This window comes from Molossus molossus, unplaced genomic scaffold (assembly GCF_014108415.1).
Source record: "Molossus molossus isolate mMolMol1 unplaced genomic scaffold, mMolMol1.p scaffold_m16_p_7, whole genome shotgun sequence".
Taxonomy (NCBI): Eukaryota; Metazoa; Chordata; class Mammalia; order Chiroptera; family Molossidae; genus Molossus; species Molossus molossus.
In genome coordinates, this window is record NW_023425401.1 from 101024083 (window position 1) to 101044701 (window position 20619).

General features: G+C 38.1%; 1 protein-coding gene across 1 annotated transcript in view; it reads left to right on the forward strand.

The window, feature by feature from the left end:
- UBN2 (ubinuclein 2) overlaps positions 1-19503 on the forward strand; it is a 65848-nt gene extending 46345 nt beyond the window's left edge. Inside the window, exons 13-17 of the mRNA XM_036246263.1 lie at positions 2051-2093; positions 7237-8781; positions 15454-15685; positions 16116-16205; positions 19317-19503. Of these exons, the coding sequence (XP_036102156.1) occupies positions 2051-2093; positions 7237-8781; positions 15454-15685; positions 16116-16205; positions 19317-19366 (1960 nt within the window). The 3' untranslated portion in view covers positions 19367-19503. The remainder of the gene's footprint in view (positions 1-2050; positions 2094-7236; positions 8782-15453; positions 15686-16115; positions 16206-19316) is intronic.
- Positions 19504-20619: the final 1116 nt, after the last annotated feature.

The following is a 20619-nucleotide window of genomic DNA, read 5'->3' on the forward strand; positions in this document are numbered from 1 at the left end:
TATTTCTTATGCTTTCCAAGACGGTTCTGGGTACATTTTCTGCACTTCCTTGTCTTGCAGAGTGTTTTATTCCACAAAATTAACCTACTCTTCATGTCCTTTCTTCTGTTTAAAACTGGATATTTCCTTAGTGATGTGATTACTAAAGAAAGGTCTCTTGCCCTCCTGACAGGCAGTAGTAAAAAGGCATGGTTACATTTTTAAATTTTATTTTATTTCATTTATTTTATTTTTTTATCCTCACCCAAGGACATTCTTCTACTTTTGTTCAGATAGAGTGGGAGGGACAGAGAGAGAGAGAAACATCGACATGAAAGGGACACATTAAGTGGCTGCCTCCCGCATGACACCAACCAGGGCTGGGGACAAATCGCAACCAAGGTACATGCCCTTGTTCAAAATCGAACCCAGGACTCATTTGTCCGCGGGCTGATGCTCTAACCACTGAGCCCAACCAGCCAGGGCCATGATTACATTTTTGAGTGAATACTGGTTAAATCAACAAGAATTTTATTTTTACCTACAGGTAAAATGCCCTGTAGTCTAAAAGTGTAGTATTAGGGGCTTAAAGTATAAAAATTAACAAATTCCTGAGAATTTACTGAGCACTGTAATTCAGTATTCTGCTAGGCTGTCTGGGTAACATCACAGAATTCCCCCTCTCCTTGTATAAGTTACAACTGATGGGATTGTTTACAGCTATCAGGAAGGACACTTTGTTAGTACACCATCAGAGATGCATTGAGTTGGTTGTGGTTTTCAGTTCTTACTATTTGTATTTTTTAAGTATAAATGTGGAGTTAGTTTGGTTTTGCATATTATAGGTGTACTTTGTTGCAGGTGGTTTAGTTATCCTTCAGTGGAGGGATACATAGGACTAATTTTGTGTTTTGTTTTGTACCAGAAAGTAGGAATCAATGGGGTAGGTGAGCCTGGAAGTCTTGCCCAAAGTGCTCTTCATCAAAAAAACTTTGAAAATTACTGTTGCCTTAGTGAAGCCGTAGATGTACAGTTTTAATTAAGATATTTGTTAATTTAATTGATGACATTTAACTAAGTGAAATACAAATAGTCAGACAATGCTTAGTGAAAATACAAATGTTCAGACAATGTGAGGTATTTTAGCTTGTCAATCCTTTAATTATTCAATAATTGTTTGAGTATGCTCTCCTACTATGGAACTTATAAGAGTTTTTTAATCTTCAAACTTTTTCACACTAGTTTCCAAAGGTTCCATGGTATTTTTCTTGCCTTTCATTCCTGTTATTTCAACATTTTTATGTTAAAAATAATTTTCTTTAAAAAAATTTTTAAAGGAAAGAAAACCTGAAACTAAAATAAAATAATATGCTATGTCAACTGTCATTGAAAAAGAAAAGCAAATTTTCTGCAAAAAAATTTTTTTTAAATTCTTGAAAATTTTGTTTTGTTTTATTTTGTTTTTTTGTCTGTTTGAGAGATAGTAGGAGAGACAGCGAATTGTGGCCCCACGTATTTGTGCATTCATTGGTTGACGCTAGATGTGCCCTGACCCGGGACTGAGCCCGAAACCTTGGTATATTGGGTCGACACTAACCAACTGAACTACTTACTCAGCAAGGGCTTTGTTTTGTTTTTTAAATATTGTCTCATTTACAACTTCTTGGCATGATTTAATTTGAGCTGGAAGTTTTTCAAAGCTGTTTTCTTATAAATAATTATAAATTCTTACCAGTTTTTTGAAGTAAGAATCCTCAGGCAGCTTTATTAGCCTATTTTGAGTTATTTTATTTTATTTCGAATATTTACATTGAATTTTTAAAAGAACTTTATCATCTACATTTCATATTTTGGTTTGGCCTTTCATCGAGTTAATCAAAATTGGGGGAAATATTGCTGTCTAGTCACATATAAATTGAACACTTACATATAGTTCCTTCCTTCGTAGATTTTTCCAAATGGCAGAAGAAATTGTTTACCCATGTGGTTGATTACAAGATTACGTTATAATTTCCTAATGACTGACCTAACTGCTACTGATATGCCCTCCTTTTTAATCTTTTTGTCTTAGGGCAAAGAAAAAGGTGATTCCTGCACCTAAACCCAAGGTAAAGGTAAGTATTAAATCAAATCTTGTATTAGTCATAATGATAGCTGAAATACATCTTTTAAAAAAATATTTTTTTTCTTTATTGATTTTAGAGAGAGAGGAAGTGAGAGGGAGAGAGAGATAGAAACATCGATGAAAGAGAACATCAGTTGGCTGCCTCCGGCATGCCCACAACCTGGGCATGTGCCCTGACCGGGAATCAACCAGTGACCTCTTAGTGCATGGGTTGACACTCAACCACTAAGCCACACCGGCCAGACTGAAATGCATCTTTTTAATTTTAGTTTTTTAAAGGAGGGGCAGAGCCACTCTGACAGATTTGGGCTTCCCACCAGGTATATATAGAAGGTTTTTTTGTTTTGTTTTAATTGGTTTTAGAGAGAGAGGAAGGGAGAGAGAAAGAAACATGGATGTGAGAGAGACACATCAGTCATCAGTTGCTTTGGTACGTGCCTCAACCAGGAATTGAACCCGCAACCTAGTTATGTGCTCTGACTAGGAATCGACCCCACAACCTTCCGATGCATGGGATAATTTGCATATATTAATTACATTGTAAGGCTTAACCGAATACTCAGACATACTGGGTAAAATATAACAAATATCCCCTAAAAGCATAGCTGAGAGGTTGCAGATGTATAAGAGAAATCCGAAGGCCCCAAAGAAACTGCCAAAATATTCATCTGCTATTGAAGCTTTGCTTTCCTTTATGGGCATTTGCTGATTTTTATCCATTGCCTTATGGTTTATTTTTAAATTTCCTCTCAGAGCACAGCAGCCTGGGTTTTCTTAGACTAGTGCAGGTTTACAGTTAGAATGGAACTCTGCATAAACCTGGGACCTCAAAGGATAACATCTTTAGTAAAGGACTAGAAAAGAAATCCACTCACCTGCAGAAAGGTTAAGGAGCTTGCATGTCTTGGCCTGGGTTCTGGATTAGGGGAAGAAAGTCTTCCTTGAACATTTCTCTGGGCTTAAGGGTTTAATTTACACTACCTGTGTGATCTGGGGAAATCTCAAACTGAAAAATAACCTGAAATTACTAGATTAATATTAACCCAGGGCAATTGACCAATCAAATTCTCTCTGGAAGACTATATCCTCATCTCAGGCCTCAACAGTTTACCACATACATACTGTGTCAAGTCTGAGCTCACAATCTGAAAATACAGAATATGTGAGGAAATAATTACTATGAGTGAGAATCAGCAGAAACAACCAACAGAATTAGATCCCTACAAAGTGATGGATTTATAACATAAAGTAATTTAACTTAAATTTTTTTTTATATTTGAAAAAGTAGAAGAGGGGATAAAAACTATCCTATTAAAATAGATGAAGCAGCCCTGGCCAGTTTGGCTCAGCGGTTAGAGCGTTGGCCTGCGGTCCGGAGAGACCCGGGTTCGGTTCCTGCTAAGGGCAGGTACTTCGGTTGCAGTTTGTCCCCGGCCCTGGTTGGTCGTGCAGGTGGCCGCCCCTCGATGTGTCCCTTCACGTCGATGTTTCTCTCTTTCTCTCTCTCTCTCTCCCTTCCTCTCTCTCCCTCCCACTCTATCTATACAAAAAATGGAAAAATATTCTTGGGTGAGGATAAAAAAAAAAAAAAAAAGATGAAGCGGCCAGTGTGACTCAGTGGATTAAGCATGTCTCATGGACTGAGAGGTCCCTGTTTGACTCCTAGTTAAGGCACAGGTCCAGGTTGCAGGCTTGATCCCCTGCAGGGGGTGTGCAGGAAGCAGCTGATTGATGTCTCTCTCTCACATTGATGTTTCTATCTCTCTTTCCCTTCATCTCTCTTTAAAAAAAAATAATAGAAACATACTTTAAAAAAAAAAAGATGAAACAGAGTTGAAAAAGAACCAAATATAAAATCTAGAAGTAAAAACTAGAATCATTTGAAATTAAAATTATAATGAAAGCCTACCAACTTTATGTTTTAGACTTTTCCCATAGCCTTCATCTGTTTGAATAGATGAGTTTCTTTGCATGTGAGGTTATAGCAGAAGATTAGAATATTTATTGCTCTGTGGCCTTCTTTAATTTTAGAGTCTCTTTGAATACAGAGTAAAACTCCTTTTTTCTTAGTAACCTACTTTGTCTTCTAATCTAATCTAAATAATATTAAGTCAATATTTTATTAAATCTGTTGAGTTCATGCTTTATTTTCACACCCTATTTTTAAACTTCTAGTACCTTCATTGAAGGTTGGTTAAATTTTGAAACAGCTATTCAAATGTGATTAGTTTATCAGAATTCTAATAATGGAAGTGTTGGGATACTGTAGGGGAGTTACCCGTTTTGTTTGGGTTTTGTGATTAAATTACTTTTTCCTTTTTCCAAAATGGAAAAACCGGATTGCTGACTTGTATTTTTTCCATCCTGCCATCCCTCAAATATCTATTATAGTTAGAGAGGTGATATAAGGAAATGCTTACAGTAGAACTTGCAAACAACAGAGAAAAGTAAGAAGGAGAAAAGTAAAAGTATCTAGAAATTTCTGCTCACTCAGAGAAAAAAGCCCTTAATTTTTCTGGTACTTATCTGCCCTCCCTTCTTCTGGATCTTTGTCCCTACCCCTCCACCTTCCATCCATCCATCCAACCAACCATTCATTTATCCAGATTGAGTTAACATTTTATATATGTGCAATAACCTGCTTTTTTTTACTCAAATATATGTCCTGAACAATTTTTTCTGCTAATGTAAATCTATTCAGTATAGCGGATTTGTTTTTAATTTTTACTTATTGATTTGAGAGAGAGAGAAAGAAACATTGATTTGGTTGCTTCTTGTACGTGGCCTGACAGGGGACTGAATCCAAAACCATCTGAGCTGCCCACCCAGGGCCCGATTTGTTTTCGTTTTTGTTTGTTTTTTAATCCTTACCCAAGGATATATTTACTGATCTTAGAAGGAGAGAGGGAAAAAACATCGATGTGAGAGAGAAACATCGATTGGGTTGCCTCTTCATGCATGTGCCCCAACCCAGGACCAAACCAGAAACCTGGATATGTGCCCTGACCAGAATCAAACTCAAGACCTTTCAGTGTACGGGACGATGCTCCCACCACCTGAGCCATGCTGACCTGGGCCTGAATTGTTGTGTTGTTGTTTTTTTTTTAATGTATTTTGATTTTCTTTTAGATAGAAAGGAAGGGAGAGGGGAGAGAGCTAGAAACGACGATGTGAGAGAAACATCGATCAGCTACCTCCTGCATGCCCCATACTGGGGATTAAGCCTGAAACCTGGGCATGTACCCTGATGGAGAATTGAACTGACAGCCTCTTGGTGCATGGGACAACACTCAATCCACTGAGCCACACCAACTGGGCTCATTTGTTCTTTTTTTAATCCTCACTGGAGGACATTTTTCCATTTTTTGTTCAGATAGAGTGGGAGGGAAAGAGAGGAAGAGAGAGAAACATCAGTGTAAAAGGGACACATCGTGTGGCCGCCACCCGCACAATCCAACCAGGGCCGGGGACAAATTGCAACCGAGGTACATGCCCTTAGTGGGAACCGAACCCGGGTCTCTCTGGACCACAGGCCAACGCTCCAACTGCCGAGCCAAACCGGCCAGGGCTCATTTGTTTTTTTTATAAAGAAAAAATAATTAATAAAAAGATTACTTAATTTTATACTGGTAACACTGCCAATGTTATTCTGATACACTCCCCCACCCTCAGATTTTACATTTCTTATTATAATGGAATTTTTACTGATCATGTGATTTCATGCTGTGTGAAAGTGAACGTCTTACATTCATCAGCCATGCATGCTGGCAGACAATTTGGACCCTAATGCAGTGAGAGTGCAGACTTCTGAGAGGCAATGACAGTCAGGGCTTGTAGAACAGTCGCTTAGAAAAATTGCTAGGAGCATTAGGGTGTAACAGTATTCTTAACACCTCGTTTACTGTAGTACCTTAGAAGGTGATGGTAAAGACCCTTCCTCTCCATTCTTTCCCACTATGTTAAGGTAAGTAAGTGCTGTGGTCCTGTGAATCAGTGTATAATGTAAGACTTCGGGCTTGGGTTTATTTGAGTTGGTTTATTTGTTTGTTTGAAGAAACTGATCGTGACTTTGAAATGATTTTTATGTAATAGTTTTATTCTTAATCTTTAAAATGATACAAGTAAACACTTTATATTTCTCTTTTAAGGGAAAGTTACTTTTTAATTCTTTTGCTCTTTGAATAACTTCATCTGTACCGTAATTCTTTTACCTCTTTTTTTAAAAATATGTTTTTATTGATTTTTTAGAGAGAGAGAAACAGAGATACATCGATCGGCTGCCTCCTGCACTCCCCCCCCCACCCCAACTAGTGATTGAGCCTGAAACCCACACATGTGCCCTGACTGGGAACTGAACCGGGACCTCTCATTCCCTGGGTCGACGCTCAATCCACTGAGCCACACAGGCTGGGCTCTTATCTTTTTTTGAATTTCAAGAAAGTTAATTAAAAAAATAAAACAATATTCTCTTAGGTAGTCATAGTTTTAATTCCTAATTCCCTTATTTTCTTGGCACAGTGGGCACTTAGCATAGGGGATGCTTATATATATATATATATATGGAATAAAATTATAAATGACTTCTATAATGAGAAGAAAACATAATTTAAGTGTGCTTAGCTTGATGTACCATTTTCTCTATATACTGGCTAGGGATAGCTACAGGACTGGGCATGCAAGGAAGCAGAATGTGAGGGTTGGTATCCTAGCAAAACATAACTACACAAGAGGGGTAGAGTCTTAAGATAAAGGCAGAATTTCTCCTAGATGCAAGGAGAATCAGGTGGATTTGGAATAGTAGCTGAAGATCTGACACAGGTGGGTAGGGGGAGGGGAGTTTCATCAACAATGTGCCTGGGGTATCGGTGCTTCTTCAACTTGGTCTGAAGCCCTCTTAGAATGGCTTACTAAGGTATGGTAGCTGTGTGCAGTGTATCAGATTGTTAGTCTTGTGAGGACAGTTCAATCAGGAGCGCTGTCCTCGAAAAAATTATTTCGTTTTTACAATCTCTACAGAAGAGTTGTAGAAAAATTTTAATCATCATGAGAACTTCTTAGTCTTTTAAAACCCAATACTCTGTAATTTTTTATTAATCGTTTTATTTTTTCTACTATAATGCTGTCTATGCTAGGAGTGTAGTCCAAAAAAGGACCAGAAAACTCCTGCATCCTTGGTGGCTTCAGTTGGTGGTCCTTCAAGTTCCAGCACATCCGCCGTGGCCTCCACCAGCTCTAGCTCTACTCCAGCCCAGGAGACGATCTGCCTTGATGACTCACTAGATGAAGACCTTTCTTTCCACCCACCTGCACTGGATCTTGTTTCTGAAGCTTTAGCTGCTATCAACAATGGGAACAAGGGCCCTCCAGCTGGCTCAAGGATAAGCATGCCAACAGCAAAACCTCGTCCAGGACTGAGAGAAGAAAAATTAGCAAGTATCATGAGTAAGCTGCCACTGGCTACTCCCAAAAAACTAGATTCTACTCAGACTGCACATTCATCAAGTCTTATTGCTGGTCACACGGGACCAGTACCAAAGAAACCCCAGGATTTAGCTCATACTGGCATCTCTTCAGGCCTTATTGCTGGTTCTTCAATTCAGAACCCTAAAGTTTCCTTAGAACCTTTGCCAGCGAGGCTACTTCAACAAGGACTACAGAGGTCAAGCCAGATTCATGCTTCTTCCTCTTCACAGACCCATGTCTCCTCTTCCCAAGCCCAAGTTGCTGCCTCCTCTCATGCTCTGGGAACATCAGAGGCCCAAGATGCTTCTTCGTTAACACAAGTAACAAAGGTGCACCAGCATTCAGCTGTCCAACAGAATTATGTGTCTCCATTACAAGCAACCATTAGTAAATCACAGACCAACCCAGTGGTGAAATTAAGTAATAATCCCCAGCTTTCCTGTTCATCCCCACTTGTTAAGACTTCAGATAAGTCTCTTATGTACCGCCTTCCCTTACCTACTCCCTCACCTGGGAATGGTTCTCAAGGGTCCCACTCCCTGGTTTCTAGGACAGTACCTAGCACCACTACCTCCAGTAACTATTTAGCCAAGGCTATGGTGTCACAAATCTCCACGCAGGGTTTCAAATCTCCCTTCTCAATGGCTGCATCCCCAAAACTTGCCGCATCTCCAAAACCTGCCACATCCCCTAAACCCTTACCCACACCTAAGCCTTCTGCCTCCCCCAAGCCCTCTTTGTCAGCTAAGCCTTCAGTATCAACTAAACTTATTTCTAAATCCAACCCAACTCCCAAGCCTACTGTATCCTCCAGTTCTTCCAGTCCAAGTGCACTAGTAGCCCAGAGTAGCCACTCCAGCGGTAACAACCCAGTCCATAAACAGCCCAGTGGAATAAATATCAGCCGGCAGTCTCCCACCTTGAATTTATTGCCCTCTAATCGCACTTCAAGCCTTTCATCTACAAAAAATCTTCAGGCCTCATCAAAGCTACCAAACTCATCATCCACTGGAACTGTTGGGAAGAATAGCTTGAGTGGAATTGCAATGAATGTACCTGCCAGCAGAGGTAGCAACCTTAACTCAAGTGGAGCTAATAGGACTAGTCTATCTGGGGGAACAGGAAGTGGAACACAGGGTGCTACTAAACCGTTGTCTACTCCCCATAGACCATCCTCTGCCTCAGGGTCTTCAGTGGTAACAGCCAGTGTGCAGGTATGTATGTTATATACGTTTGTGGGATAAAATGTAAGATTGTGTACTTTTTCTTTCTTTGTTATAATATATAGGTTGTTTTTAATAGCTTGTAGCTTATGGCCAAGGAATGTTCCTGATGTTGACATCCCAGTGATGGGAATACTTGGGGATGTGGTTTTTATTGGAAGGTGGATTTTTTTTTTTTTTCATGAAAGGATCACATGCTCACTTTCAAAAATTTTGAGACATAACTAAAATGCATATTTAAAACTGTCTTATTAAAAGTCCAGAACAAAGTAGTAATGAGAATTTAACATACTTTCACTTGTCTCCTCTTCCCACTCTGGTCCTCTTTCTCCTGCCAGCTTTCTTATTTAATCAAACTCATATATTCGTATTATTTTTTCCTTTAACCACTTGTCTTTTCTAATAAAATTTTTATTTCACATGAATTTTGCAATTATTCATGTATAATTCTCTTTGTCAAATTAGTATCAGTAATCCTTTTATACCACAGTTTCCCCGTTTGTGAAATTTCAGTTTACATTTATCTCTCAGTTAATAGGAGCACCTCATGCAAGGACTCTTCAGAAAGGCTAAAATGCAAGCTCTTTTACCTTAACTCTTACATACCTGATCATTTCTGTGCTGTCATAGTCAAGTAGTTCTAGATTTCTTGGGTTACTAATAGCTCACTCCAAATTTGTAAATACTGATCCTTTGTATTTAGGATTATAGAGGAGTCTGAGGCCATTATGATTTTTTGTTCACTTATCAGTAATGTGTTTTCTCTGCCTAAATGCTAGTAAGATTTTCTCTTTTTTTGTTGAAATTCAAGTGTTTTCAGACTTTGGCTTGGTTTATCTTGTTTTCCACAATTCTTTACCTAGAACATAGTAACTCTTTTCAGTCTCAGACCTGGCTATTTTTTTTCTCGGCTTAAGAATATGTCACTTGATTACGTGTGGTTATTATTTCTGATCCATTTGGCCTAGGATTTTTGAGAACTCTCTATTACTCATGTGTTTCATCTCTCTGCCTTCCATACCATCTTCTCTATTGTTTTCATCTCTCTCCCACTTTGCATTCTGAGACTTTCACATTACTGATTCGGTTTCTTTAATGTGTGCCCGCCCCCCCCCACCCCCGCCCGAAAAGAAATACATGTTCACTGTAGGCAAATTCAAAAAAATAAAATAATAATCACCCATTATTTCACCACTGTGTATATTTTCCTGGTACTTTCATAGCCTTTTTCAAGAAAGTGAGTTTTGCATATTTTATTTTATAACAAGCTTTTAAAAAATATATAACATTTTATGATGTGTTCTAGGTTCTTAAATATTTTGAAAACATGACTTTTATTGATTTATGGAATTCTTTAACAAAGTGCTCTAACTTTATACTGCGTCCTGTTTATGTGGAACATGAACATTTAATGAAACAATTTCCCCTTGGTGTCCATGGAGGTTCTCTGCTATTCAGTAGAAGCTAAGCATTGGTATTCAGTGTATACCAAAACCTAAATCATCCCTCTACCATTACTGTAGGCTTAGGAATTAATTTACTCCAGAATTCTAATATAGAACAAAATTCATTTAACTGATACTTTATTCATTGGACTCTAGGATTAATTGATATTTTATCTATATAATTTTACTTTTATCAGAAACACAAAAGTAACAAAAAACTAACTGGGATTGTGTGTTAAAATTGAAGTTATAACTGAAATCTGGGAGTTAGTTCACATTTTTGTTTGTATTACCTTTATTAAACTGTTGACTTTTTAAAAATCTTTAATTTGATCAGAGGAGTATTTGAGAGGATTATAATAGAAATGGCAGTCCCCTACCCATATCCTCCTCCTTAGTGCCTACCGCTTTGTGCTCTCTCAGCCTTTTCTCTGTTTTTAAATAAGAATGAATGGAAGACTCTTAATTTATTTGTTTAGTGTTTTCTTTGCCTTCTCATTATGATAAAGGAGGCTTTTAGCTCCCTTATATTTCTCCCATTCTCAAGAAAGAGTAAAATGACAACTTTTGGTTAATTCATGACTATGTAAAATATTGTCTCTGTTAAGCTAAATATTGTACACTATGGTTTCATTTGCTTATAAAATTTTGGCTTTTTCTTTGAAGTTAAATTTTTTTTTGCTTTTTTTTTTTTTTTTTTAATGTTAAATCTTTATCCTTTGTCATTTCCAGAATCTGGCAGTTTTATTTTTTTCCAGGAAACCTTCTTGTATTTGATCATTATGCCAAAAGAACATAGATGCTTGGTATACCAGTTGTTTATCAGTTATTTTGTCAGCATGAACCTACATAGCAAAATATGTGTTTCTAAAATGTTCTCCCTCCTGGTTTTCTTCCTCTCAGAAATGGCTTTATGATTTGGAGACCTTAGTGTTCCTGCCTTTATATCTGATCCTTTTTGTTCTATCTTACTGGTTTGACTGAAGAAAAGGTCAATAATTGAATAAGGTTGTTTCTAGGTTTTGGTGAATCTAAGGGTTTTTGTTGTTTTTTAACTAGCATCTGATTGAAGTCTTATCAGCTACTATGTGGCCTGTAGATCCTATCTGTCAAATACTCCAACATTAAAAACAGATTTCCTATCTATACCTTTAAAACATTTAACCCCTGTCTGAAATACATCATCAGCTGTCTACTTTTGCAGAGTGAAAGTGACAGGTCTTGAGTTTAACAGAAGTTAAAATCTTTCTGGGTTCAGATTATTACCTCTACTTGCTTTCTGTAATAATTTTCCACTCAAGGTGTTCCTCTTCTTTCTTGCCCTTCAACTTATTATTATGACTCCTGTCTTTGCCACTTTATAATTCCAAAAATAATTTACTTATTAAGCAAATGTTTATTAAGTGTTTACTATGTGCCAGGCACTGTTCTAGGTGCTGGGGAAATAGGGTGAACATCACAGTCAAGCTCCCTCCTCTTATGGAGCATATATTTTAGGTAGGAAGATAAGCAAAACACAAAATTTAAAAGTGTGTTAAGTGCTATGAACAAATAAAATTAATATGATAATGTATGATTGTTGCTAACATAGATTAGGGAGTTGGGGAGGCCTCTTTGAGGAGGCAGCATTTAAGCTAAGAATTGAGTGAGCAGGATCCAGCCTTTGGAAATAAGAGGGAGCAAACGATTGAGGCCAAATGGATGGTGGGTGTGTAAACAGGAAGGAGCCTGATGTGTAGACCTTTGTGGAGAGACTAGGGGAGAGATGGGTAGATGGTGAGGTCAGAGCTCAACCAGTACCATGTGATGAAGGACCTTCTGGGCCATGATTAAAGGCTTGGGTATTTATTCTCTGTGCAGTAGGGAGCTATTGGCGGGTCTTTTACAGGGGAGTGATATGGTCTGATTGATATTTCTAAAGATCACTCTGGATGTTGGGGGTGGGGGACAGATGCACTCACCAAAATAAAACATGGTTTAAAAAAATAAAGTAATGTGCCCTGGCTGGTTTGGCTCAGCGGTTAGAGCGTCGGCCTGCGGTCCGGAGAGACCCGGGTTCGGTTCCCTCTAAGGGCATGTACTTCGGTTGCAGTTTGTCCCCGGCCCTGGTTGGTCGTGCGGGTGGCAGCCTCTCGATGTGTCCCTTCACATCGATGTTTCTGTCTCTCTCTCCCTTCCTCTCTCTCCCTCCCACTCTATCTGTACAAAAAATGGAAAAATATCCTCGGGTGAGGATAAAAATAAATAAAGTAATGCCAACCACAGGAAGAGAGAGCAAGGATTCCCTTCATGTTGTCCCATGGGAATGAAATATAGAGGTCATAGAAAGTATTTTTGATTAGGGGGCATTATCCTGTGCTCTTTGTCTACTTCATGTTGACAGCGTTTCCTGTATGCTTCTGAATGATATTAATGGTGGGATGCCCACTTTTGAAAGGTCTCCATCTTCCAGGAGAGAGAAGTTTATACCCGTGTAACATATAGATAATCTGATATTTTAGTTTTATAAACAAAATTAGATAGACAGTACAAAATTTTGACAGTACAAAAACATTAGATAGACACGTATGGCATGATGCCACTTTTTTTGCTAAATTCAGTTACTTAATTTTGGAAGTTGCCGTAATTTACATTTTCTATCTATGTTTATTAATATTTTGTTTTTTAAGAGAGAGAAAGAGCATGAATGAGAGAAACATCGATCAGTTGTCTACCATATGTACCCAACTGGGTATCTAACCCACAACCTAAGTATGTGCCCCAACAAGGAATCAAACCTGCAGTCTTTTGGTATATGGAACGATGCTCCAACTAACTGAGCCACACTGGCCAAGGCATTTACTATCTATTTTAACATTTCGATTAGCCTTCTCCAGAAAAGAGTTCTCCTTATTAGCAGTCTTTACTGTTTCTCACTAGGGGGGCTCTATTTAGTGTGTGCCTCATATTATCCTGAGACTACAGTAGAATTATGATTAAAAGGAAGAAAGAACTCTTGTTAATTCTCAAATTGATGCGGGATTCTTTCTATCCAAATAGCTTAAATGCATTATTATTTTTTAACTTAGTAATTCTTTCCTTAATGCACCCATTTTATATATCACATTGGCACAATAGAGAGAAAGCCTGGAAAATAAGAAAAATAGTCAAGTCCAAGCATAAAGTGATAAAGATGTATACTTAAGTGTTGGAGGAAGTTGTGGTAAAAAGAGAAAGAATTGGGTATGTTGCCCATGAGCCCACCTTGTTCTTCACTTTTTGATGCTTAAAAACTAAGGTGTCAAGCCTGAGTGGCAGGTAAGGACCAGCCTGTTGATGATAGCAATTAACATTGCCAGAGATGATGAGTTCAGTTGTGGACGTGCCAGATAGATGAGTGTAGATATCCATCTAAGTCAGGTTCCTCGCTGAACTTCTAGAGATACAGGATTGAAGCTGAAATGAGAGGTCAGGAGTGTGGATATAAATTTGAGAGATTAAAAATAAAGCAGAGAGCCCGGCCGGTGTGGCTCAGTGGTTGAGCATCAACCCAGGCACCAAGAGGTTGCCGGTTTGATTCCTGGTCAGAGCACATGCCCAGGTTGTGGACCAAATCCCCAGTGGGGGGCGTGCAGGAGGCGGCCAATCAGTGTTTCTGTCTCTCTCTCCCTCTTCCTTCTCTTTCTCTAAAATCAATAAAAAAAATTTTTTTTAATAAAAATAAAGCAGATAATAGGAGGGGAGGCTGTGAGAGAGAGTGGAAAGCTTCTTGAAGATGTTCTTCAGTTTTTGTTCCGCATGGACCACTAAGTATATAATATGTAATGTGTCATATATAGATAGGAAGATCACCTACATTCTTCTTATACATTAACTAAGTAATTGATCACCCTTTATTAACTAACAGTGTTTACTGGTCAAATAATCAACACACAAAATAAGCCTGACAGTAGCTAATATGTAATATTTTTGGCCAGGGAAATTTAAAGTTGGTAAGATAAGGCTACAAAAGAAAACTCAACAGTTGCAGAAACGATAATAGATAATATCTAACACTGAGGAAAGCTTGTTGTAATCTTTGTTGATAAATTAACATAGAGGAGAAATAAGTCAAAATGGGAAAAACTATTTAATTGCTCTATAGAATATCGTTCAAGTAGTTAAATTAGCTTCATGAAGTATGTTTAAGTAATTTCTCAATTAAAGTTGATCAGTATTGGCATATTTCTGATTTCATTGTTTTTATTTGTAAACATAACATTAAAACCCAGGTAATGGCCCTGGCTGGTTTGGGTCAGTGGTTGGAGCGTCAGCCTGCGGACCAGAGAGTCCCAGGTTCAGTTCCCGCTAGGGGCATGTACCAAAAAAAAAACCCCCAGGTAATGGAGTGTGTCAAAACACCCTCTAATTTACCTTTACCTTTGGGAGTCTAAGTTCAGAAAAATAGGAGAAATGGAAACCAGCTTTCAGGGGTTAAAGACAGACCAGATAATGTGGAAAAGGGGGCCATCATTCTGTAAGTTTGAGGATAAAAGGAATACAAGTAAGTTAAGTTGGTTTCTAGAGGTTGAGTAATAGCTAGGGATAGCAGGTGGTAAAAAGAGGTGAGCTTTCTGTATGTGAGAAGACAGAGGAAACATGGGAAAAGTACCAGTAAGTTCTACATAGATGGGACTCATGGCATAGGCCAGGTGATAGGTTGTAGCTTTTGGAGAAGAGGCAGGTAAGGCTGATGTTGATGAGGAACATCCCTGTAGCCTCTCCTCTTTAAGGTGTTTTGTGAAAGTAAAGGACACTGAGTTAGGGGCTCTGAGAGAGTGACAATCTGGAGCAACAAGTGCAGGGACTGTGCCAGGAAAGAGTGACCGAACATTTTCAGAGACCACATTGAAATTGTATGGGATTAATTACTAGTGGTTCAGATCTAGGGGTTAGGAGCAAACATGGGAATCTAAAGTTAGAAATGAGTGGATTAAGAGGGTGGATGGGTGTTAATATAGGCAATAAAATAAGTTAAGGAAGAGTCTAAACATGTGATAAAGAGCTGAGTACAGAATTGTCTCCCAAACTAATATTGGTAGCTCTTTGAAATATATTGTTTACCTCCGTCTGCATTTCTATCTCAAAGTTTCTGTTAGAGCAAATACAAAACACAGTCTTGTGCCCATGAGGATATTAAATAAATCAATTCAGGTTAAAGATTTGATTTCTGATGTATTTTGACCCCTGGTTTCTGCAGTCCACAGCAGGAGCATCATTATTGGCTAATGCCTCACCTCTGACTCTCATGACATCACCTTTGTCTGTAACAAATCAAAATGTGACTCCTTTTGGGATGCTGGGTGGCCTTGTTCCAGTGACCATGCCCTTCCAGTTTCCCTTGGAGCTACTTGGCTTTGGAACGGACACAGCTGGAGTGACAACCACCTCGGGATCTACCTCAGCCGCTTTCCACCATAGCCTAACTCAGAGTAAGTGGGGCACCTTTATTTGCTTGGCTACCTAGTTTGACAGAACAGGAAACAACATTTATACTAATTGAAAGTAGTCCAGTTGGACTTGTGCAGGTTATAGAATTTTTTTTTTAAATGCAATTTATTTTGTCTATGTATGTAGTCAAATTACAGGACTAGGAGATTTTATATATAATTTTCAAATGAACCATTATACCACGTTTCTAAATGAAATTTATAATAAGAGGAAGTCAGATTTACTGAGTATTTGAATACACATATACATTTATATATGTAAATTTTTAAACATGTATGTACTCTAGTTTAAGAAGGTCTTTAAAGTCAGGGTCTGTGCTTGCATTAGATGAATTAAACTATTTTCATTTTTTATCTCAGAGGGCTCAAACCAGGTTTAACAAGATCACTGACAAGTCTGTTTTCCTCTCAGATTTACTAAAGGGTTTACAGCCAGGAGCTCGGCATGCAGCAACACTTTCCCACTCACTTCTGCCTACACATTTACCGCAGACATTTAATGGTAAGAAAGCCCTCTTTCTTCATCTCTCTGTCGTTATATGGCTGTATAGATCAGACTGGAAATGTCTTCTGAAAACAGTGTGAATAATGACAAAGGTTGGGAAAAACAGGTTTTTATATGCCTAAATCCTCGTTAGCAGCAAACTCCTTTTAAGAGAAAGGAAATAGGTAAAATGAAATCTTTTGTTACATGTGAAGAGAGTGGTTTTGAAGTGTTATATGGAAGTGAAGACAAAGGAGAGGATTCATAAGGCAAAGCACAGAAGTCATATCCAGTAATTGTAATAGTTTGTTTATGGAAAGCTTACTAAGTGCCAGATAGTCTTCTGGCTAGTTACAGGTATTAACTAATTTAACCTTTACAACAAGCCTGTGAATGAGATAATAATCCCCATGGTATAGATCAGGAAACTGAACCAGAGGCAAGCAGCTTGCCCAAGATGGTACACTAATGTGTTCCATCTGAGGTACAGACCCAGGAAGTCTGACTCCACAGACTATATTCTTAACCATTAAACTTTTTTTCCCCCTTTGTTGATTTTAGAAAGGAAAGGAGAGGGCAAGAGATAGAAACAGTGATGAGAGAGAACATTGATTGGCTGCCTCCTGCATGCTTCCCACTGGGGATCGGACCCACAACCTGGGCATGTGCCCTGACCAGGAATCGAACCGGCAACTTCTTGGTGCATGGGTCGACGCTTAACCACTGAACCACACCAGCCAGGCTTAACCATTAAACTTTGCAGTCATTACATTAGTATCATCTAAACTCTATACATTATATACTTGCAGCCCAGGCACATCTCTCTGAAATTAGATAGTGGACACTGGACATGCACATCAGCCTCCAGGTTCTGCTGGCTCTCACCAGGATTCGACCTCAGTAGACTGCTAATAGTATTCCAAAGGCCATTTTCAGGATCTTTTGAGCAGAAATAACTGCTCATCTGCCTTCTTAACTTTGGAAGTTGACTGGGGCCTCACTGTTCTTTTTGGCCACTGCATTTCAAATTACCTTTGAACACGTTTATAGTTGGCCACTATGAGGAAATGGGAGCTATGTAGTAATCTCGAGGCAACAAGTTGTAATGAATCCTGTAACAGACCTAAGTGGTAAGAATAAATATAAAACCAGTTGTGCAAATGGGGGACACAAAGTAGACACAAATGTCATCAGTCCTAATCTTCCTGAAATAGGTTTTAATGCTTAAGGAAAATGGCCCTGTGATTGAGGCAGTTGCTGGCTTAGGAATGTGTGCTCATGGGCGGGCTGGGGTGGACCTGTAAGGAATGAGACCAGTGGGAATCTTGTGGTTCAGCATGACCCCAGTAGTCCAGCTGTTGTATAACTCTGTTGTCTGGACAGCACTGTTGTTCCAGAGGGAGAAAGGAACTATGACTTTCAGTATTTTCCAAGTAGTTGAAATGAAAAATTTTGTTTTTAATTTTAAAGACATTTAAAAGTATAAGACACCGCATTTAAGAATTAGGCTTTTCAAATTCCAAGACTGCCACTTGGAGCAAATTTCTTACTTTGTTTGACCATCACTTTCTCTTGCTTGTAACTTAGGACAACCAGGTGTTTTTAATAGGATTCTTAGGCGAATTTAATGAAAATAATTTATTTAAAACTTCTAGCATGGTGCCTCATACATAGTAAGAGTTCAATTAATGTTATTCTCTGACTTTATCTAAAGACAGAGGTCAGTAAACTTTTTCTATAAAAAGCCCAAATAGTAAATATTTTAGGCTTTGCTGTCATTTAAATTCTATCACTACTACTCAACTCTGTCTCTGTAGTGTAATGAAAATACCAATTAATAATATGTAACATGAATATGGCTAAGTTCCAATAAAACTTTATTTATAAAAAAGAGATGGCCAGATTGGGTCTTTGGGGCAGACCTTGGTCTAAAGATTCTCACAGTCCACTTAATATGAGTATTTTATTTTGAGAATTAACCAAAGCTACTTTGAGCAAAATTCTACCTTGCCATTTTATAAATTGAATTATGCCTCAAGTTGAATCATTTCTTTTTACAAATGCAAGTATATAATATCTTATTATCAATGGAAAAGCTACTTCCTTAGATGTTGTCACCAAACTTATCTTAATAATATTCTGTTTATACAGCTTTTTAAAACATTCATCCGATTTCGTTAATAAATCTTTTCTTTAGTAGAGGCAGTTTTTTGTTTATTTTTTACCAGAGTAATTTAGGTATCATTACATGAGTATCAGACCTAGCAGTGTGACCTTTGTGCTTTCCTCCAGCCTTAGGGTTGTTATTGTAGTACAATATTTTGTTCTTTTCACTTAGGTGTTTCTACCATGCCTCCCCATCTTTTTCTGTTAGACCTGGCTGCCAGGTGGGTGGGGGCTTGTGTTCCTTGTTAAGGCAATGGCCCATTAGGGACTCCCTCCTATATTTTTTTGGCTTTCAGAGTCACTGGGTCTCAACTCTTGCCCAGCTTAAACAGAGTGAGTGACATTTTTCTAGTAAAAGTTAAGTAGCCATGTGTAGAACTAGAAACCCTTGTTTCTAGCAGCAGCCTTTCCTGTCACTTAAATTTTTGCAGTTTAAGACCAAAGCAAAGGCTTAGCTAGATTTTCCACTACCAGTGTGCCCCATTCATTGACATAAATAACAGAATTAATTGTCAAATGCTATGTCATGGCAAGAAATTTAATTTTACTTGCAAAAGAATGAAATTGACCTTGTCTTCTAAAGGAATCAAAAGATGTGGTACATCCCTTGAAGGTAGGGATTATGTCTTTTATGTTCCTTTATAATCCTCACAGCATTTAGCATAATTGGCTATGAGTTAGATCTAATAAATTCTTGTTGAAGTAGTATTTGTGGGACACTGAAAACCAATTGAACCATAGTCATTTGAGATAAGAGAATCATTCTTGTTGAGTTTTTATCTCTTTCATGTTTTCTCAACCCCTATAATGCTATATATAGCGTGTTAGATATTAAAGGTTATCTCTTTAGCAATGTCATCCATATGAAAATTAAGTTAATTATTCTTTTTGCTTTGCTTTTTAAATCTTTTTTTTTTTTTTATACCATGCCTTCCCATACCAATTAAACATCTCTTTTCTTAGATGGAGGCCAAAGTAAAGGGGACACTAAATTACCACGGAAATCTCAGTGACTTCCCAACAAGCAAAGGAGATGAGACACTCAGCTGGCTGATGGAATCTACCTGATGGGAAAGTACTCATGTGGTCATAGGGCTGCTGTTCTGTCGATGTTTACATTCTCTCGTCCCAAGCACTGTGGTGAGGAGGAAAAAGGAAAGAAAACATTACTTGAGTTAAAGCCAGGTGCAGGAGTAAGAAATGCTTTCTTGCAAAGTTAGTGACCTTTGGTCTCTTCTAAAGAAAGACAAAGTTACCATATTAACTGACTTGAAAGAGACTCAGTTGTCAAACCCACAGAAGTACAAATTTGGTTTTTTTCCCCCCCCCCGGGCAGGAAGAAGGAAATTGAGGATTTGGGTAAACTCCATCCATCCTGGGTGTTGGATTTGAACATGTGTAGACAGAATTGCATAATAAAAGGCAGTATATCTGGAAGTAGGCCAGTTTGTCAGGAATAAGGATCATGTCTATTTGAGTGGACTGTGGAGCAAATTTGCTACAAAAAAATTAAGGACTCAATGTCTGATACAGACCATACCTGAGAAAATACCATACCCTCAAAAATCCTGAACAAACTTGAATCTTCCCCACTGTGTAGCAACTTCCCATGTGAATTAGTGGACTAAAGATGCTTCAGGAAAGTTATTTTAGCACAGTGATATGTATTAGTAAGTCATTGGGGTTTTTAAAAGTCAAGAAATTGAGCCTATTTGCTCTTAACAGACAAAACGTAGATGTCCCCTTTTTGTAAAAGGGTCAATTTCATCTTCCATTCAGAAGCAGGTATTTAACTCTCTTCTTCAGGTGATTTGTGCATCTGGAATTGACTGGTTAATTCTCATTTCCATTCTTGATGTTGCAGTGTGACTGTGTTCACATTTTCTCTCGAGAAGTGGGGATCTTTGATGTAGGGCTGCAGCTTTGGTGCTCTTAGCCCTTGCAGGCCGACACTATGAACTAACTTTACCCAGCTTCACCTCAGTTCACAACTTCTGTTCTGTTGGCTAGTGGCACTTCAGGTGACCAGTAAATATTGATATAAACAGGTATAAGTGTGTACTACATATGCTTCTGCATTGGTCGTTCAAATAGCATATATATATACATATATATATTTTTGGAATTTTCAAGATAATATTTTAAAGGGAGAAATTACATTAGAATCATGATGTGTACAAGGGATTATTTTTTATAAAAAACAGTGTATTTTTACTCCCTATATCCAGTGTAGTGAAACTGATTTGGAACATTTCCTGTTATTTAC